Genomic DNA, 14461 nt, shown 5'->3' on the forward strand with positions numbered 1-14461 from the left:
AAATGTAGACTGACAGTTTTATATATGTCAATGTTCACTCCTGAAGGTCTCAGCAACTTTGGATTTGTAAACGTTATAAAAACAGAAAACGTTGAAAAATCTATTGGGTTTTGAATATAATATACTAAGATATATGAATTAAATATGTTTAGTTTTCAGGACTATTTCAACTTTTCTGTATATATATATATATATATATATATATATATATATATATATATATATATATATATATATATATATATATATATATATATATATATATATATATATATATATATATATATATATATATATATATATATATATATATATATATATATATATATATATACATAGCGACGATAGACACACACTGCCTTTCCATCACAAACAACAAAAGTACGAAGAACAAAAGGGAAATCTTTTTGTAAGACAGTGGAGATAATTTGAATGAATATTTCGGCCCTATGTCCAAGGGCCGTCCTCAGCATAGACAAAATATATATAAAAGAAAAAAGACTCACAACAACATGCGACCAATAAAACACAAAAAAGTGGATATATATATTTTTATATATATATATATATAATGTATGTATTTTTTTTTGAAAATGGCTGCATGTTTTCTCTAGAAAATTGGCAACCTAGGATACTCTTGCCTAGAAAACGGTCTTTATAGGCCCGATGGTTTAAAAAACTCGTCAAGAGCCACCATTTTAGAAAAATATTATGTGAGTGAAGTTATATTTATATACATCAGTATTGCAATGAGGTTGTCACACTTGTCACACTTATGTAGAAAAATCGAAGATTTTCGTGTATGAAAAGACATTAAATTGCGTAAAGAGAAAAAAAACTGTTAATTGCAAGAATGTTTTTATATATTTTAACAGGGTATTACAACAATTCAAATACCTTAAAAGAGAAAACGTTTTTGAATGCAACCAGTTATTCGGTATGATGTCAGTAGGAAGGCCCAAAAACGAAAATTTGCAATTATTAAAAAAGATGACTCACTATTTTGACAAAGGGTTACAAGAATTCAAAAACCTTAAAAAAGAAATTCAAAAGTTTGAAGCTTAGTACATATCGTTGTTAGAAATCGGACTAGCTTCAATAATCAAATATCTTTGAACAATTCAGTATGAAAAGACGTTAAATTGCGTAAAGAGCAAAAACTGGTAATTGCAAAAACACTTCATTAAAGAGATATGGGCAGAACATTTTGAGAATGTGCTAAACCGTGATATAGTTAGTTACAGGAAAAGATATAGAAAATAATGAAAATGTTTGTTACACTTTGGATGGGAAGGAAGATTTTCTTAGGAAGAATTAGTGACAGTACTAAATTTATTAAGAAATCATAAGGTCTCAGGTCCTGATAGTTTGGTAAATGAGTTTTTTTTTAATATGGTTGTTACTTTTTTAATATGGTATTACTTAGGATGATGATACTTTTTAGACTTTGAGATCCTCTAGATAAATTTTTAACAGACGAACAGTTTAGTTTTAGGAATGGGGCGTTGACCAAATTTGAGAAATGGGTGAGTCATGAAACGCCACCAGTCCTTTGTTGCAAAGATTACAGACCTGTTTTTATTTAAGCCTATAGAGAAGATTTGGTGAATGTCATATCCTTGCGCGGTATAACGAGTGAACACATTAAAGGGCTTAAGTGCTATGTACGAGGATAATATTGCTGCAGTTAAGGTAGGAAATCAGGTTAGTAGCTGGTTTCGTATTAAATCAGAAGCTAAGCAGGATTTCGTCCTATCCCCATTCATATGGATTATGCTGACGGACTTCGTTCTAAGGCACGTAGCATAAAAATAATTAGATGTTTAGAAAATAAGTAAGAGTTTAGAAAAACCTTATTTCAGCATTCAAAATTTGTCAACAGAAAAGTGTGGAAGTGAAACACACATTTTCTGAACATGCAGATTACACAGGAAGTTTGAAGCAACAAAATATTCAAAGGAAATAAAGACACTCAATAATATCAAAGAAAATAGATGAAACTTCTTGGAAATGCAAAATTCATATAAACCTTAAGCATAAATTGTTTATCGCCAAACTCAAATAATTGCTGGTAATATCTTTAAATAGAACTCTGCTCATTAGGCTTTTGCTTGGTCTCTCTCGTTAATTCTGTTAAACTGCCATATTTCCATTCACTTGCATTTAGTTAATTTTTTACTTCTTAAGTTTCAGAAAATTGTCATCATCATCTTCATTTTATTTATAATCCATGACAAAAACTGGGCAAAGCACAGAAAACGACAGAGAAGAAAATCCAGAAAAACAAAAAAGAAACAACAGAAATAAAGACACACTTTGACAACTACAAACAAGGGACAAAGAGAAATGACCAAAGATGGGAAGACTTCTGGTATTCAGTAGAGAAATCACAAATACGCTTCTTATTAACCCCAGCTGGGTTTACCAGTTAATACTTTCTTTGCAAAAAAGAGTTACTTGTCCAAGTTGGAAGTTCCATTAAATACTTTTCAAATTTAAAATAAAGGCGATGAACTTGTTTTCTCTTGCCACAATTACAAAAAGACCAAAGAGGAGCAAGGGCAAGTAAGTGAGGAACTGTTAGGCTTTTATATTACTGAGAACGATGAACTACTCAGATACGACACGTTTGAAGCCAGGGATGTTTACGCAGCCCGGATGTTACTAGTATAATTTTTCAGTTCCAGGTTTACGGTTTCTTTCAGATTTGCTCCAATAGGCATGCCCAGGTAAGTAAGGCTGCTAGTTAAAGGAACCTCAGGGCCGGATAGACTTATTGAATTTCTATATTTTTATAGTTGACTGGTAGTACAACTGTTTTGTCAGTATTAAAGTTCAAACCAATGTGTTCGTACTCTTCTTGGAGAAGCTCAAAAGTTGAAGAGCATCCTTAAAAAGTGCAGGAAAGGTTCAGTAAGTCATCCGTAAACGTAACTAACAAAAGATCAACTTCTTTGAAGATAAATGTACAGTTCAAATGATCCTGAGCACCGGTAGCACAATTATTAAACAAAACTGGAGAACTCAGAGCACCTTGGCATACACTTTTCAGAATCGGAAATAGTTGACTACCATCTTTAATTCCAGTCTCCAGATTTCTATGCATGTATCTTAAACAAGTAATTACCGCTGCATCAGTGCCTTTCAAATGGGCCTCAAGCAAAACCTGACAAAATATACAAAAGTCAAAAGCTCTTGCCAAATCGAGTGCACACAAGACACAAGAAATCACCTCTTTCTTCAATATACTTCAGTACATTTATAAGCAGAAAGGGAGCGTGCTCTCTACCTAAGCCTCGCTGGTACCCAAACTGACGAAGAGGGATGGAATAGTTTTCTTTAATGTGTTTCATCAAAAATGACTCAAAGAGCTTGAAAGTAGTACACGAAACGGTAATGGGGCGAAAAGAACTGCGGAGAGAAGCGTCTTTTTGACATTTTTAAGGATGGGAGTTATTTTTCTGATACAAAATTGCAATAGGACTACACCACGGACAAGGATCATCTGAAACAGTAGTGCTAAATTTTGCTCGATTTGAGAACCTACAAGTTGCAGGTGCCTAGCTGAAATAGAATCAACACCAGAGGAAGATCCTTTCTTTAATTTCGGAATCAATGAGTGAACAGCACTAGGCGACACAAACAGGAAAGATTTTGTCTTATTTGAAAGAAGAAAGTCATGCTGCTTTTCAAAAAACTCATCCGTGCTTTGGTTGGGAGCATTGAACTCCCTCGCGAAATATTCAGTCCACTTCTTTTCATGCACACTAGCACTCTGGGCTTTGGTAGGCTTACTATGCTTCCAGAGTTTGGAGGCGTCTTCAGCAATACGGATTACATTTTTCTGGATCAGCGTTAACTTATGGTTTTTCAGTTCCTTGTTAAATTTCCGTTTCGTAAGGACCCTCAAGTCATTTACTAAGCCCTCTCTTGCACGGCCACAGTCGTTCCAAACTGAAAGCCATAGTTTGGCCGAATTACACGCATTCACTGTTTCTCTGTTTTTTGACCAATCTTCTAGCTGAGACTTTTTATGAGCACATCGAAGAGGAACGGCGCTTATTTCGGCACATTTCAGCGTGTGATTTGTTTGTTCCAATTAGGAAATGAGCTGAATCGAGATACTCTTTTCACTTTGTGCCAGCACAGCACGATCGCATAAAACATTGAAAGACATTTTGATCTTGCTCAGCATCTTGTCACAGACTTTACTGAAGGACTCACTTGACACATTTTTCCAATCTCAGTAGGAAAACCTGTTAGATTCGTTGGTTTTTCAATTCTTTTCATTTCAATTCTTGATCAACATTGTCTTTTCAATTCCAACAATCCTTGGGCTTAGTAAACTAATCCGTTGATATTTTCGAAACAATGTCATGCGACAGGCAGATTTGAGTTTCTGTGTCAAAATTTCTAGGTGCAGCACTATCTGCTGCAATTTCCTAAACCTTCCTAATCTTTCTTGCTTAACCTTCCTTCCTTCTAATTTTTCCTAACCTTCTAATTTGCTGCCTTCGGCCGAGAGTGTAATGCGTAGGGAGTAGGGGGCAAATCATACGACGCTTCCCGTGTTTCTCTCCCAGATTTCTCCAAGAACTCATTTAGAGCTCTGGCTGAGCTTACCAAATCGCACCATTGACCCCGTTTGAAACCAAATAACCAATGGTAGCAGGACTTGAACCCCTGTACTCAGGATTTCAAGTCTAGTGCGCTAACCACTCGGTTAAGACGGTTTCTAATCCATATGCATTTAGTTTATTTTTTATGTATAGGCTATACTTTGTTTTGTGAATTTCTTTTGTGCGAAACCAAATTTTATTGACTTTTTTTTAATTGTGATTAATATGTCTTTTTTCTTTTCAGTGGGACGTAAGGACAGGTGAAATTACCCAAGAATACAATAGGCACTTAGGTGCCGTGAATGCCTTAGCATTTATTGATGAAAACAGACGTTTCGTGACAACTTCAGATGACAAGTCTCTCAGAGTCTGGGAATGGTATGTCCCCTCTCATGCACTCAGCCGATTAGCGCTCATCCTCACACTACTAGCCGCTTTGCATAAACTCGGCCTAGTGGTGAACATCTATGCTATTTTGTTCCCCAAAACTTTTCATTTGAGGGGAATATAATCAAACAGTTCACACCCAGTGGCAATTTTTATAGATGAATAGATTTTTCAAACAATTGGGCAATAAGTTTAAAATTAAAAGCACATACAACATCATATACCTCCCGCAAAACTTAATGCCCGAAAGTGAAGGGTTGTGCCGATTCTGGCACTAATTCTTGCTTCAAAGATTTTCCAGTAATTCTTGATTTGAAAATATGGGTAAAATTGTTTATATTTTCTTTTGAGATTAGAACTTGCTATAACCAGTATTTTGGCAGCAAAATTAGAACACCATCATTTTAGAACACCATCAATTGTTTTATTCAGTTAAGATCGTTTACGCTAAGAGGAAACAGTAGCAATGGCTGCATAAATTGTAACGAAGAAAAACATTCAAATAAAACAAAAAGAAAATAAAAATCATCCCCTAGACTACCTAATGGAGCTGCGAAACAGACAGAATAGGGATTTTGTCTTCTGTTTCTGGCTTTTCGCCAAGATGGCAGATGTCTGTCAAGTGTTGTTGAACCAGGCAGATGTTTGACTGGTATTTAAGTTATTGTTAAGTTGGCAATTCCTTGATCTCAGAAAAGTAGAAAGCGAACGCTAAAAAACCGAACCTATTTGGCCCTCTAGAATTATTTGATATTTCAGGGAGATTCCAAAGTTAATTACGTTTTTATTGGTAAAAACAATATTGTTGGTTGAATTGGTTAATATTTAATGACATATCCCAAAGAACACCACTTTTCCTTCTATCCAATGTTGTACACTGACCATTCTAAAAAAGTGTTTGAGGGCTTTCCTGCAAACAAACAAGGTATTTTAAATAGCACTCCATCGAAAGGTAAAATACATTTATTATAGTGCAGTGATCTATCCCCCCCCCCCCTCGTAAAAAAATGTTCCCAATTCTGTGCTTACTGTCCCAATGACATAGAGTAACTAACTCACTTAAAGCTATTAAGGTGATCCTTTTTTTCGATTTTTACTGAAAACCCCCCAATGCCTGGAATACTGAACTTCATAGAATTTAAGTATTCGATGCTTTGTTTTCCACATAGTGGAATTATTCATTGCTTCAGAGTAATTACATAGTCTTTTTAGACAAAGAAACAAATCTCGAGAAAAAAAAACGTAGCATTCATATACATATTGATCTTTTTATTTTTAACTCTTTTTGATTTTAGATTTTATCCCTTTTCTCTTTTTTGAATTGCTAAGTTTAAATTTTCTTTTTCTTAGCGCTGAAGACGCCTAGCTAAGACAAAATATTCGTCATGGTTGTCTTTTCTTTTCTTTCTACTGGGCCCTTTTTTTATTTTCTTTTTTCTTCCTCAAGATTTCTCAATTTGTCTTTATATGGTAGATCAGTTCGGATTTAGGCCTTTTACTTGACACGCGTCTTGATTATCATATTTTCTTGACATGTGCCCTTTTTATGGGCCTATTTCCGTTCTAAACAAGGCTTTTCCAAAATACAGAGCTAGCGTTTTCTTGCTTCTTGTTCCTAATTGACCATCGTCTTCGCGGCAACCAAGAAGCTGGTTTTACCTTTTGTCAGATAAGGGGTCCTTCGAAGTCTAAACTAGGTCCTTGCGTTGTTCCTCCTCACCATAACATTCATCGGTTTTAGCAAATAGTATCTCAAGCGCAAAGTTCATTATCTAGTTGTTGTTTGTTAAAGAGAAAGAATGAGCATATATTTTCTATTAAAGATTTGATTATACCAGCAATGGCTCCTTTGGTTCCTTCTGACAAGGGTTTTCGTGCAAATACTCTTCGGCTTTGAGAACCAGAAATGCTTTTGACCTTGACCAGTTTTTTCGCGTTAACCGGACGCTTTATAGGCTGAATATGTCGTTAGCGCGAAAATAGGCTCTATATCCTTATTATTTGAACGTTTACTGATCAAAAAAAAAATGTTTTGTATCAAGAAAATCTTAAGAATATAAGATCTACAGTTATTTATTTCTCTTTCTATATTCGTAAGTGATTTCTTCTAAACCATTTCTAACTTTTTTGTAATTTCATTGAATATTAGATTTTTTTTAGCCAAATAAAGTTTTTTTTCATAAAATTGTACTAAATCGAAGAAAAATTGACACTAGAAAAAGTATCTTTTGAGAACGTTCTTTATTAATAAAAAATATAAGAAAATAAATCATTTTTACGGAATTCATAAAAATTAGTGCACTCAAAATAGAAAATTTGCAATTCGCTACACTTGGGTCTGTGAGAACTTAGTGATTTTGTCTCGATTGTTGAGGATACACGCTTAACCCAACCTAAGAGACTTATCACCGACGCCATTTTCAGCTGATCACGAAACCTGATGAAAGTTGGTTTTATAGAAAAAGTGCACGTCATTAAATTTTGACGAATTACCGAACATAGTATTGTAGCTACCCCCCCCCTCTAGATTTACCCCCCCCCCTCTAGATTTACGTGCATTGGTGCTCCTAAACTCTTTTCAACCCTTTCGGGAACGACGTGATTTTGGCTTAGCATGACTGCCCAAACTGCATAACTTTTGGCAATCTGTCATACTTCGTATGCTAGGCATGGGCTAACCATCTTTCTAGGGTTATCCATCTATATTTTGCAAATATTTTTTTACTATTTGCAATAAAAAACCTATTTTTATTTGTATTTTCCTTGGAAAAAAGACGGATTACCCTAGAAAGTGGGATCAAACCACATTTTTCTTACAGCTTGGTATTTGGTGTGCAATCTGTGAAACAAATAACTAAGGCCGTCCTTTGGACGATTCTGCTGGAAAACAAAATAAGGGTGTAAATCATAACAATCTTGGTTTTTTGGAAAAGCCTAGATCCTACCCCTCGTCTCCTGACGTTCATGAAAAAGTATGTTAGAAAACCAGGATTGTCATGCCCTTTCACGAAATCTGATTCTGCTTAAAACACAACTTGGAAAATATGCCCCGTTTTTCCCAATTTATCAAAAATATTTCTTCGTGAGTATATTATTTGTAATTATTGTTGCTTTCATGTAAAAATTATATTTGCTGTTTTCGCAATTTTATAAAATATTTCACAATATTTGCCAAAGAGATATTATCACCAGACGTTTCCTTTTCACTTCGAATCATGTTTTAAATCATTTTTCAGGGACATCCCAGTTGATATAAAATATATCGCAGACCCGACAATGCACAGTATGCCAGCGATAGCTGTTTCACCAAATCAAAAATGGATCGCTTGTCAATCTCTCGATAATAAGATAACTATCTTTTCGGCATTAGAGAAATTTCGAATGTATAGGAAAAAGACATTCACAGGGCACATGGTAGCTGGCTATGCTTGTGGCTTGGACTTCAGCCCTGAAATGAGGTAAGGACATTGATTTAGTGTAGCAAATGTCAGAGTCAACATGTTAACGTCGGTTCAGTGAATAACAAGATGTCTTCCAAGTAGCTATTATTGCTTGTGTCCTTTTTTCAAAACATTTTTAAGCTTTTTTTAAGTTTAAAGAATGTTTTTCAACAACTAATTAATTAGTTGTTAACTAATTAAACAGTTAACAAATAGTAAATAAAAAATATTTAAAAAGAAAATAGTAAATTCAAATACATGATTCATTGCACAAAATATTTAAACGCAGGAATAAGATACGCTTCAACCGCCGTATGTTCTTTATCTACTTTCGAAACATTTCATCTCCGTTGCCTCGCTGTATTTTCTATACATTGCAGCTTTTAAAAACTATTTACAAATTCAGACACGGAGGTCAATTTATTGATGAAAACAGACGTTTCGTGACAACTTCAGATGACAAGTCTCTCAGAGTCTGGGAATGGTATGCCCCCTCTCGTGCACTCAACCGATTAGCGCTCATCCTCACACTACTAGCCGCTTTACATAAACTCGGCCTAGTGGTGAAAATTTATGCTATTTTTTTTTCAAAAACTTTTCATTTGAGGGGAATATAATCAAACACTTCACACCCACTGTGAACTCCGAATAACCACCCAACAGTTCACACCCAGAGTAAAAAAAAAACTCCGAATAACCACCTTCGGAGGTCAATTAATATTATTGCAGGGAAGGTATATCTAGGTAAATAGGGGGAGGAGTTTCTCCCTAACCTTCCTTTATTCGGCGGAATATTTCTTGAGACTAAAACATGGGTACTGTTGCTAAAACCTGGTATTTATGGATTTTCATACGTTTTGAAAATTTAAAATTTCGAATATTATATTATATATTTTCACATTGTTTTGGAATTGTAGAATCTCATATCTAATTATTAAATTGTTATATGTTTTTAGTCAGTGGCGAATCCAGAGGGGGGCGAGGGCGGGCGCCCCCCTCCTAGCGTAGTCTAAAGTAGTGTAATTTACTTAATTAACTCAAGTTTGCGTTAATTAAACTTGCTTCTAACGCAAGTTTATCGGATCAACCTATTTTGCCCCCCCCCTAAAAATGTTTTTCGGATCAACCTATTTTGCCCCCCCCCCCTCAAAAAAGTCCTGGATCCGCCCCGGTTTTTAGTAATGTACTGTAATTTTATTTATGGGAGGGGGTGTTGTCGAATTTGTCAACACAGCTAATAGTAGGTTATTTGCTTAAAAATAATATGAAATCATATGTGACGCCGCAAAAACGAAGGAGTCAAGCTCCATAGTTCATAACTGCAACTAACGTGCTTCATAATAAATATACTTTTTTTTCTTTATTTAGTGAAAATAGGCCTTTGGCTTGGATAAAAGAGTAGGGGTTAACTTACAAGAGCGGGAGCAGGTGGCATTGTCAAAAACAAAGTTATCACCGCCATCTAGTGTTTGGGGAAACTTGGCATTTCTTTCAGTGTAATAATATGAATAATTAATTTAACTAGCGTAATTGGTAAAATTAGGGAACTAAAGTGGTATCAGTTCCAGACAGAAAAAAGATTACAAAGCTTACAATAGAACAATTAGACAATTGTTCGATTTTCATTGTACAAATGGAAATTTAACAATTAGAACAGTTAGAATAAAATTGAACAAAATAGAACAAGTATAAATAATAAGAAAACAAAACGATTAGAAGAATTTTAAGTCGAACATAGCTTGGGTATTGCACTTCTAAAATAAATTTTAAATAGGATTTTAAATGATGCTAATTCTAATAGTTATTTTACCTGACTAACAAAACGTTTTTATTATCATTATTTTAAAGTAATTGCCAATGAAGCCTAGTGTCAGGTTATGAAATTTAATTCTATGGATGATCAATGACCCAGTTTAATTATTGAAGTTTGTTTTAAAATGCAAATTTGGCATGGTTTTGAAAGATTTTAGTTTGATGACAAGTATTTTCATTGGAGTTCCAGTTATATTCCAATTACAGGAAATCAAATAGACTGGTGCACATTCAAAAAGCTGTATTCCGAAAACTTTATCGTTTTTATGTATTTAATTTGTCCTTTGGAAAACCAAAATCTTCTTTTTAGAGCTTAGCACCATAGGCGTCCATAAGCTGAATTCCGGGGGGGGGCAAACCTGGTCTAATTGACCCTTTTAATGCTATATAATAGAAATCTCAGAACAAAAATATAAAACTAAGGCAGCATCATTCAGCCAGGGGGGCGTGCGTGTCCCTGCCCCCCCCCCCCTTATGGGCGCCCATGCTTAGTACCCTTTCAAGTCCGGTCAACAAGGTAAGAATTCTCAAGAGCCGTCCTGCTAGTCAAGACAGTATACTTTTTATTATCTTTTTATATTTTTTCATTACTTTTTTTTATTATTTTTTTTTACTAAGTATGCCAGTTGGCTAGTGTTCTTGTCTACAAGGCCTTTTTGAAGATCCCGCTTGACTATCGCCGGTATGTATTGACTGCGATACTTTAACGTGCAAAAAGCAATGGTGTATGCTGGCAATAGAATGAAATTGTTTTCGAATCGTCTCATAATCTTCTTCTTCGCTACGTGGCCCGAAGGCTCAAACTTGGCTCACAGAGTGTTTATCTGCTTATTCGTCTACCTGGAAACGAGAGGAGCTGTACTCAGAGGAGCCTCTGGTTCTTAACGGCAGATATTATCAAGAATTGGCAAATTTTATCCTCTATAATTTTTATAAAAGCATCGTCGGGGCTATAGAAAACGCGATAATCGCAAAAACCAAATTTCTGTGAGTCTGATCTTGAATAACTTAGGACTCCTATACGAGGTTTTATGAAACTTTCAGCCAAATTTAAAACCCAAAAATTTTAGTTTATTCAAGTTTCAACCGCTAATGTTTCAACCTCAGACCTTAGTTCTTGAGTTGGCACAAGATATTTAACCCTTCTATGTCTGATTAAGATTTTTTCTTAATATTCAGATTTTTGAAATATCTAATCTAATGCTGACACATTCTGATAATGAAACTCTCCATGTAAAGCGAATAAGCCTGCATTTTTCGAAAAGACAAGAAAGTCCTATTTACTTACCCGTGTCAGGCCGTATTAAAGCCGGTGTCAGGCCATTTTGTTAGGTATATTTTTAGTCAAGTGTTCAGTCAACATGATAGATTAAAGGTGTTGGTGTAAAGCTGTTTTAGATTTGGGTGGCTGAATCTTTTCTAGGGCCCAACAATTTTTTTTAGGACAAACTAAATCACTAGAAATTTAACCCGTCCGTAATCCTATTGAATATTATATATATACTATATATATGTATATATATATATATATATATATATATATATATATATATATATATATATATATTATGGTTTTTTTTTGTTTATACTTTATAAATCTTTAACACGATTTTATTATACTTTTTACTCATATAATTTTTCAGTTGCTTGAACAAAAAGTAGTGTATATCTACATAATAGTTTGATTCAATTAGGTGATATTCACCTCTGGTGTTCGTATTCTCCAGTCTAAGGAGGATTTTGGAGGAAAGGTTTTCCCTGGGTCGAACTTCCACTCGCTTTTAGCGGTAGATATCTCTCCATCTAACACTGGTTGCAACTATACTCCCTTCCTCCGAAGAATTGATAATAAAATTTTTGTTTCTAGTTACCTCGTGTCTGGAGATGGCGATGGAAAGCTTTTCATATGGGACTGGAGAACAACTAAACTCCAAGCTAAATTTAAAGCTCATGATGGAGTTTGTATTTCAGTCGTTTGGCATCCTCATGAAACATCAAAAATCATATCGGCTGGTTGGGACAATGTCATCAAGTTGTGGGATTAATATTTTTGTATATACATTTTTAATACAATATTCAGAAGTATTGGTTATAGCAAAAAAATTAGGTTTAAAGCTTATTTGTTTAGCTTCTGAATACCCTAAGGGCACAACAATTTTCTGTTTTCATTTTGAGTTTTCTCTATAACTCCACATCCCCTGTCCAAAGCCCTGTCTTAATCAGTATATTGGCTTGTTTTTTTAGTACTTACTGTTTTTGAAAGGTTTTTAGTACTTTTGAAAAAAGCTTCTCATTGTTGCAATCAAACGAACATGGTGTTTCAGAAGTCGTTCTTAAAGAATTGGGAGAAAATTTAAACTTTTGCGTAAAGAGCGAGGTATTGAGGAGGAGGCAAACCCCTTCATATACGGAATAAGTTCTGTTCGTTTTAAGTTTTAATGTCGCTCCTTACTTTGTTTTAAAAAAAAACTTGTTTTTTTATTTAATTTCCGAACTTTTTGAATTAATGCAGGTTTTGAAATTAGCTAACCGTGTATGAATAATTAAAACGGAATTTGCATGTTAATTTTACTTTGTTTTGGCTAAATGGCTTTCTCAAAATTTTGATCGTACGAATTTGAGAAAAAAGGGAGGGGGAGGGTGCCTAATTGCCCTCCAATTCTTTGGTTCCTTAAAAAAGGCACTAGAACTTTTAATTTTATTTACGAACTTTTTTATTAGTAATAAATATGTTCGTTTAATTGGAACAATGAGAAGCTTTTTTCATTATAATGCTGAATCAGCATTATAAACCCATTCTTTTGATATATTTATTGACATAAAAATTCCGTTTTTTAAAGTTTCGATTACTATTGAGCCGTATCGCTTGTTTTTTATTGTTTTTTATTACGTATATGTTATTATTTATATGAGGGGGTTCGCCCCCTAGTCAATAACTCGCTTTTTACGCTAAAGTTCGAATTTTGTTCGAATCACAAACCCCTGAATCACCAAGGCCGTATAATTAGAATAGATAGCTCTTCTGAAAGTACTAAAAAAACTTTAGCGTAAAGAGCGAGGTATTGACAAGGGGTCAAAACTCCTTACGTATACGTAATAGTTTCTGTTCGTTTTAAGTTTTAATGTTGCTCCTTTACTTTTAGTTGAAAAAACTTATTTTTTTCATTTAACTTCTGATCGTTTTTTAAATAACGCTGGAAAATCCGGCGCCCCCTTCATAGAAATGTCCCTTCTCCCAAGAAAACATCCTCCACGGAAAGATCCTCTCACGTAACCCCCTCCTCCCCCCACCAGAAAAAAAATACCTCCTGAAAACGTCTGTATACTTCCCAATAAACAATACTATATGTAAACAAAGGGCAGAGTTCATAACTTGCAGCCCTTCCCCCGGGAATTGTGGGGGATTAAGTCGTCCTCAAAGACATATTTATTAGATTTTCGACTATGCTGAACAAAATGGTTATCTGAAAATTTTGATTGGGTGGCCTCGGAAAAAAATTAGCGTGGGAGGGGGCCAAGTTGCCCTCCATTTTTGGTCACTTAAAAAGGGCTCTAGAACTTTTAATTTCCGTTCGAATGAGCCCTCTCATGATATTTTAGGACTACTGGATCGACACGATCACCCATGGAAAAAAAAACAACAAATAAACATGCATCCGTGATCTTTCTTTTGGCAAATAATTCAAAATTCCACATTTTTGCAGATAGGAGCTTGAAACATCTACAGTAGGGTTTTCTGTTACGCTTAATCTGATGGTTTTATTTTCATTAAGATTCTTTCACTTTTTGAGTGAGTTTTTCCCTTCTTCGAAAATAAGGTAAATTTTTTCAGGCTCGTAACTTTTGATGAGTAAGACTAAAACTTGATGAAATTTATATGTTTGAAATCAGCATAAAAATCCGATTCTTTTGATGTGTCTACTGGTATCAAAATTCCGGTTTTAGAGTTTCGGTTACTATTGAGCCGGGTCGCTCCTTACTTACAGTTCGTTACCACGAACTGTTTGATAATGGTAAAGACGATTCTTCAAAATTGGGTAATAACGTGAATAAGAGAAATAGTGCTGATCCACCATTTTTACTTAACCTATTTTTTTTAAAAGGTTTATTTGTGAACCCTCCTATGTAAAATTAGTAATTCCTAGTAAATCGGGACCCTTGCCCTAGGGGCTATAGTGGTTTAGCTACATAAAATTTCAAGCA

General features: G+C 34.6%; 1 protein-coding gene across 1 annotated transcript in view; it reads left to right on the plus strand.

The window, feature by feature from the left end:
- Positions 1–12337, plus strand: part of LOC148955829 (pre-mRNA-processing factor 17) — a 58967-nt gene extending 46630 nt beyond the window's left edge. The window contains 3 exon segments of the mRNA XM_089104454.1: positions 4864–4997; positions 8243–8464; positions 12126–12337. Of these exon segments, the coding sequence (XP_088960580.1) occupies positions 4864–4997; positions 8243–8464; positions 12126–12303 (534 nt within the window). The 3' untranslated portion in view covers positions 12304–12337.
- Positions 12338–14461: the final 2124 nt, after the last annotated feature.

This window comes from Artemia sp. Qi Xiang Cuo, chromosome 2 (genome assembly GCF_049724085.1).
Source record: "Artemia sp. Qi Xiang Cuo chromosome 2, ASM4972408v1, whole genome shotgun sequence".
NCBI classification, from domain to species: domain Eukaryota; kingdom Metazoa; phylum Arthropoda; class Branchiopoda; order Anostraca; family Artemiidae; genus Artemia; species Artemia sp. Qi Xiang Cuo.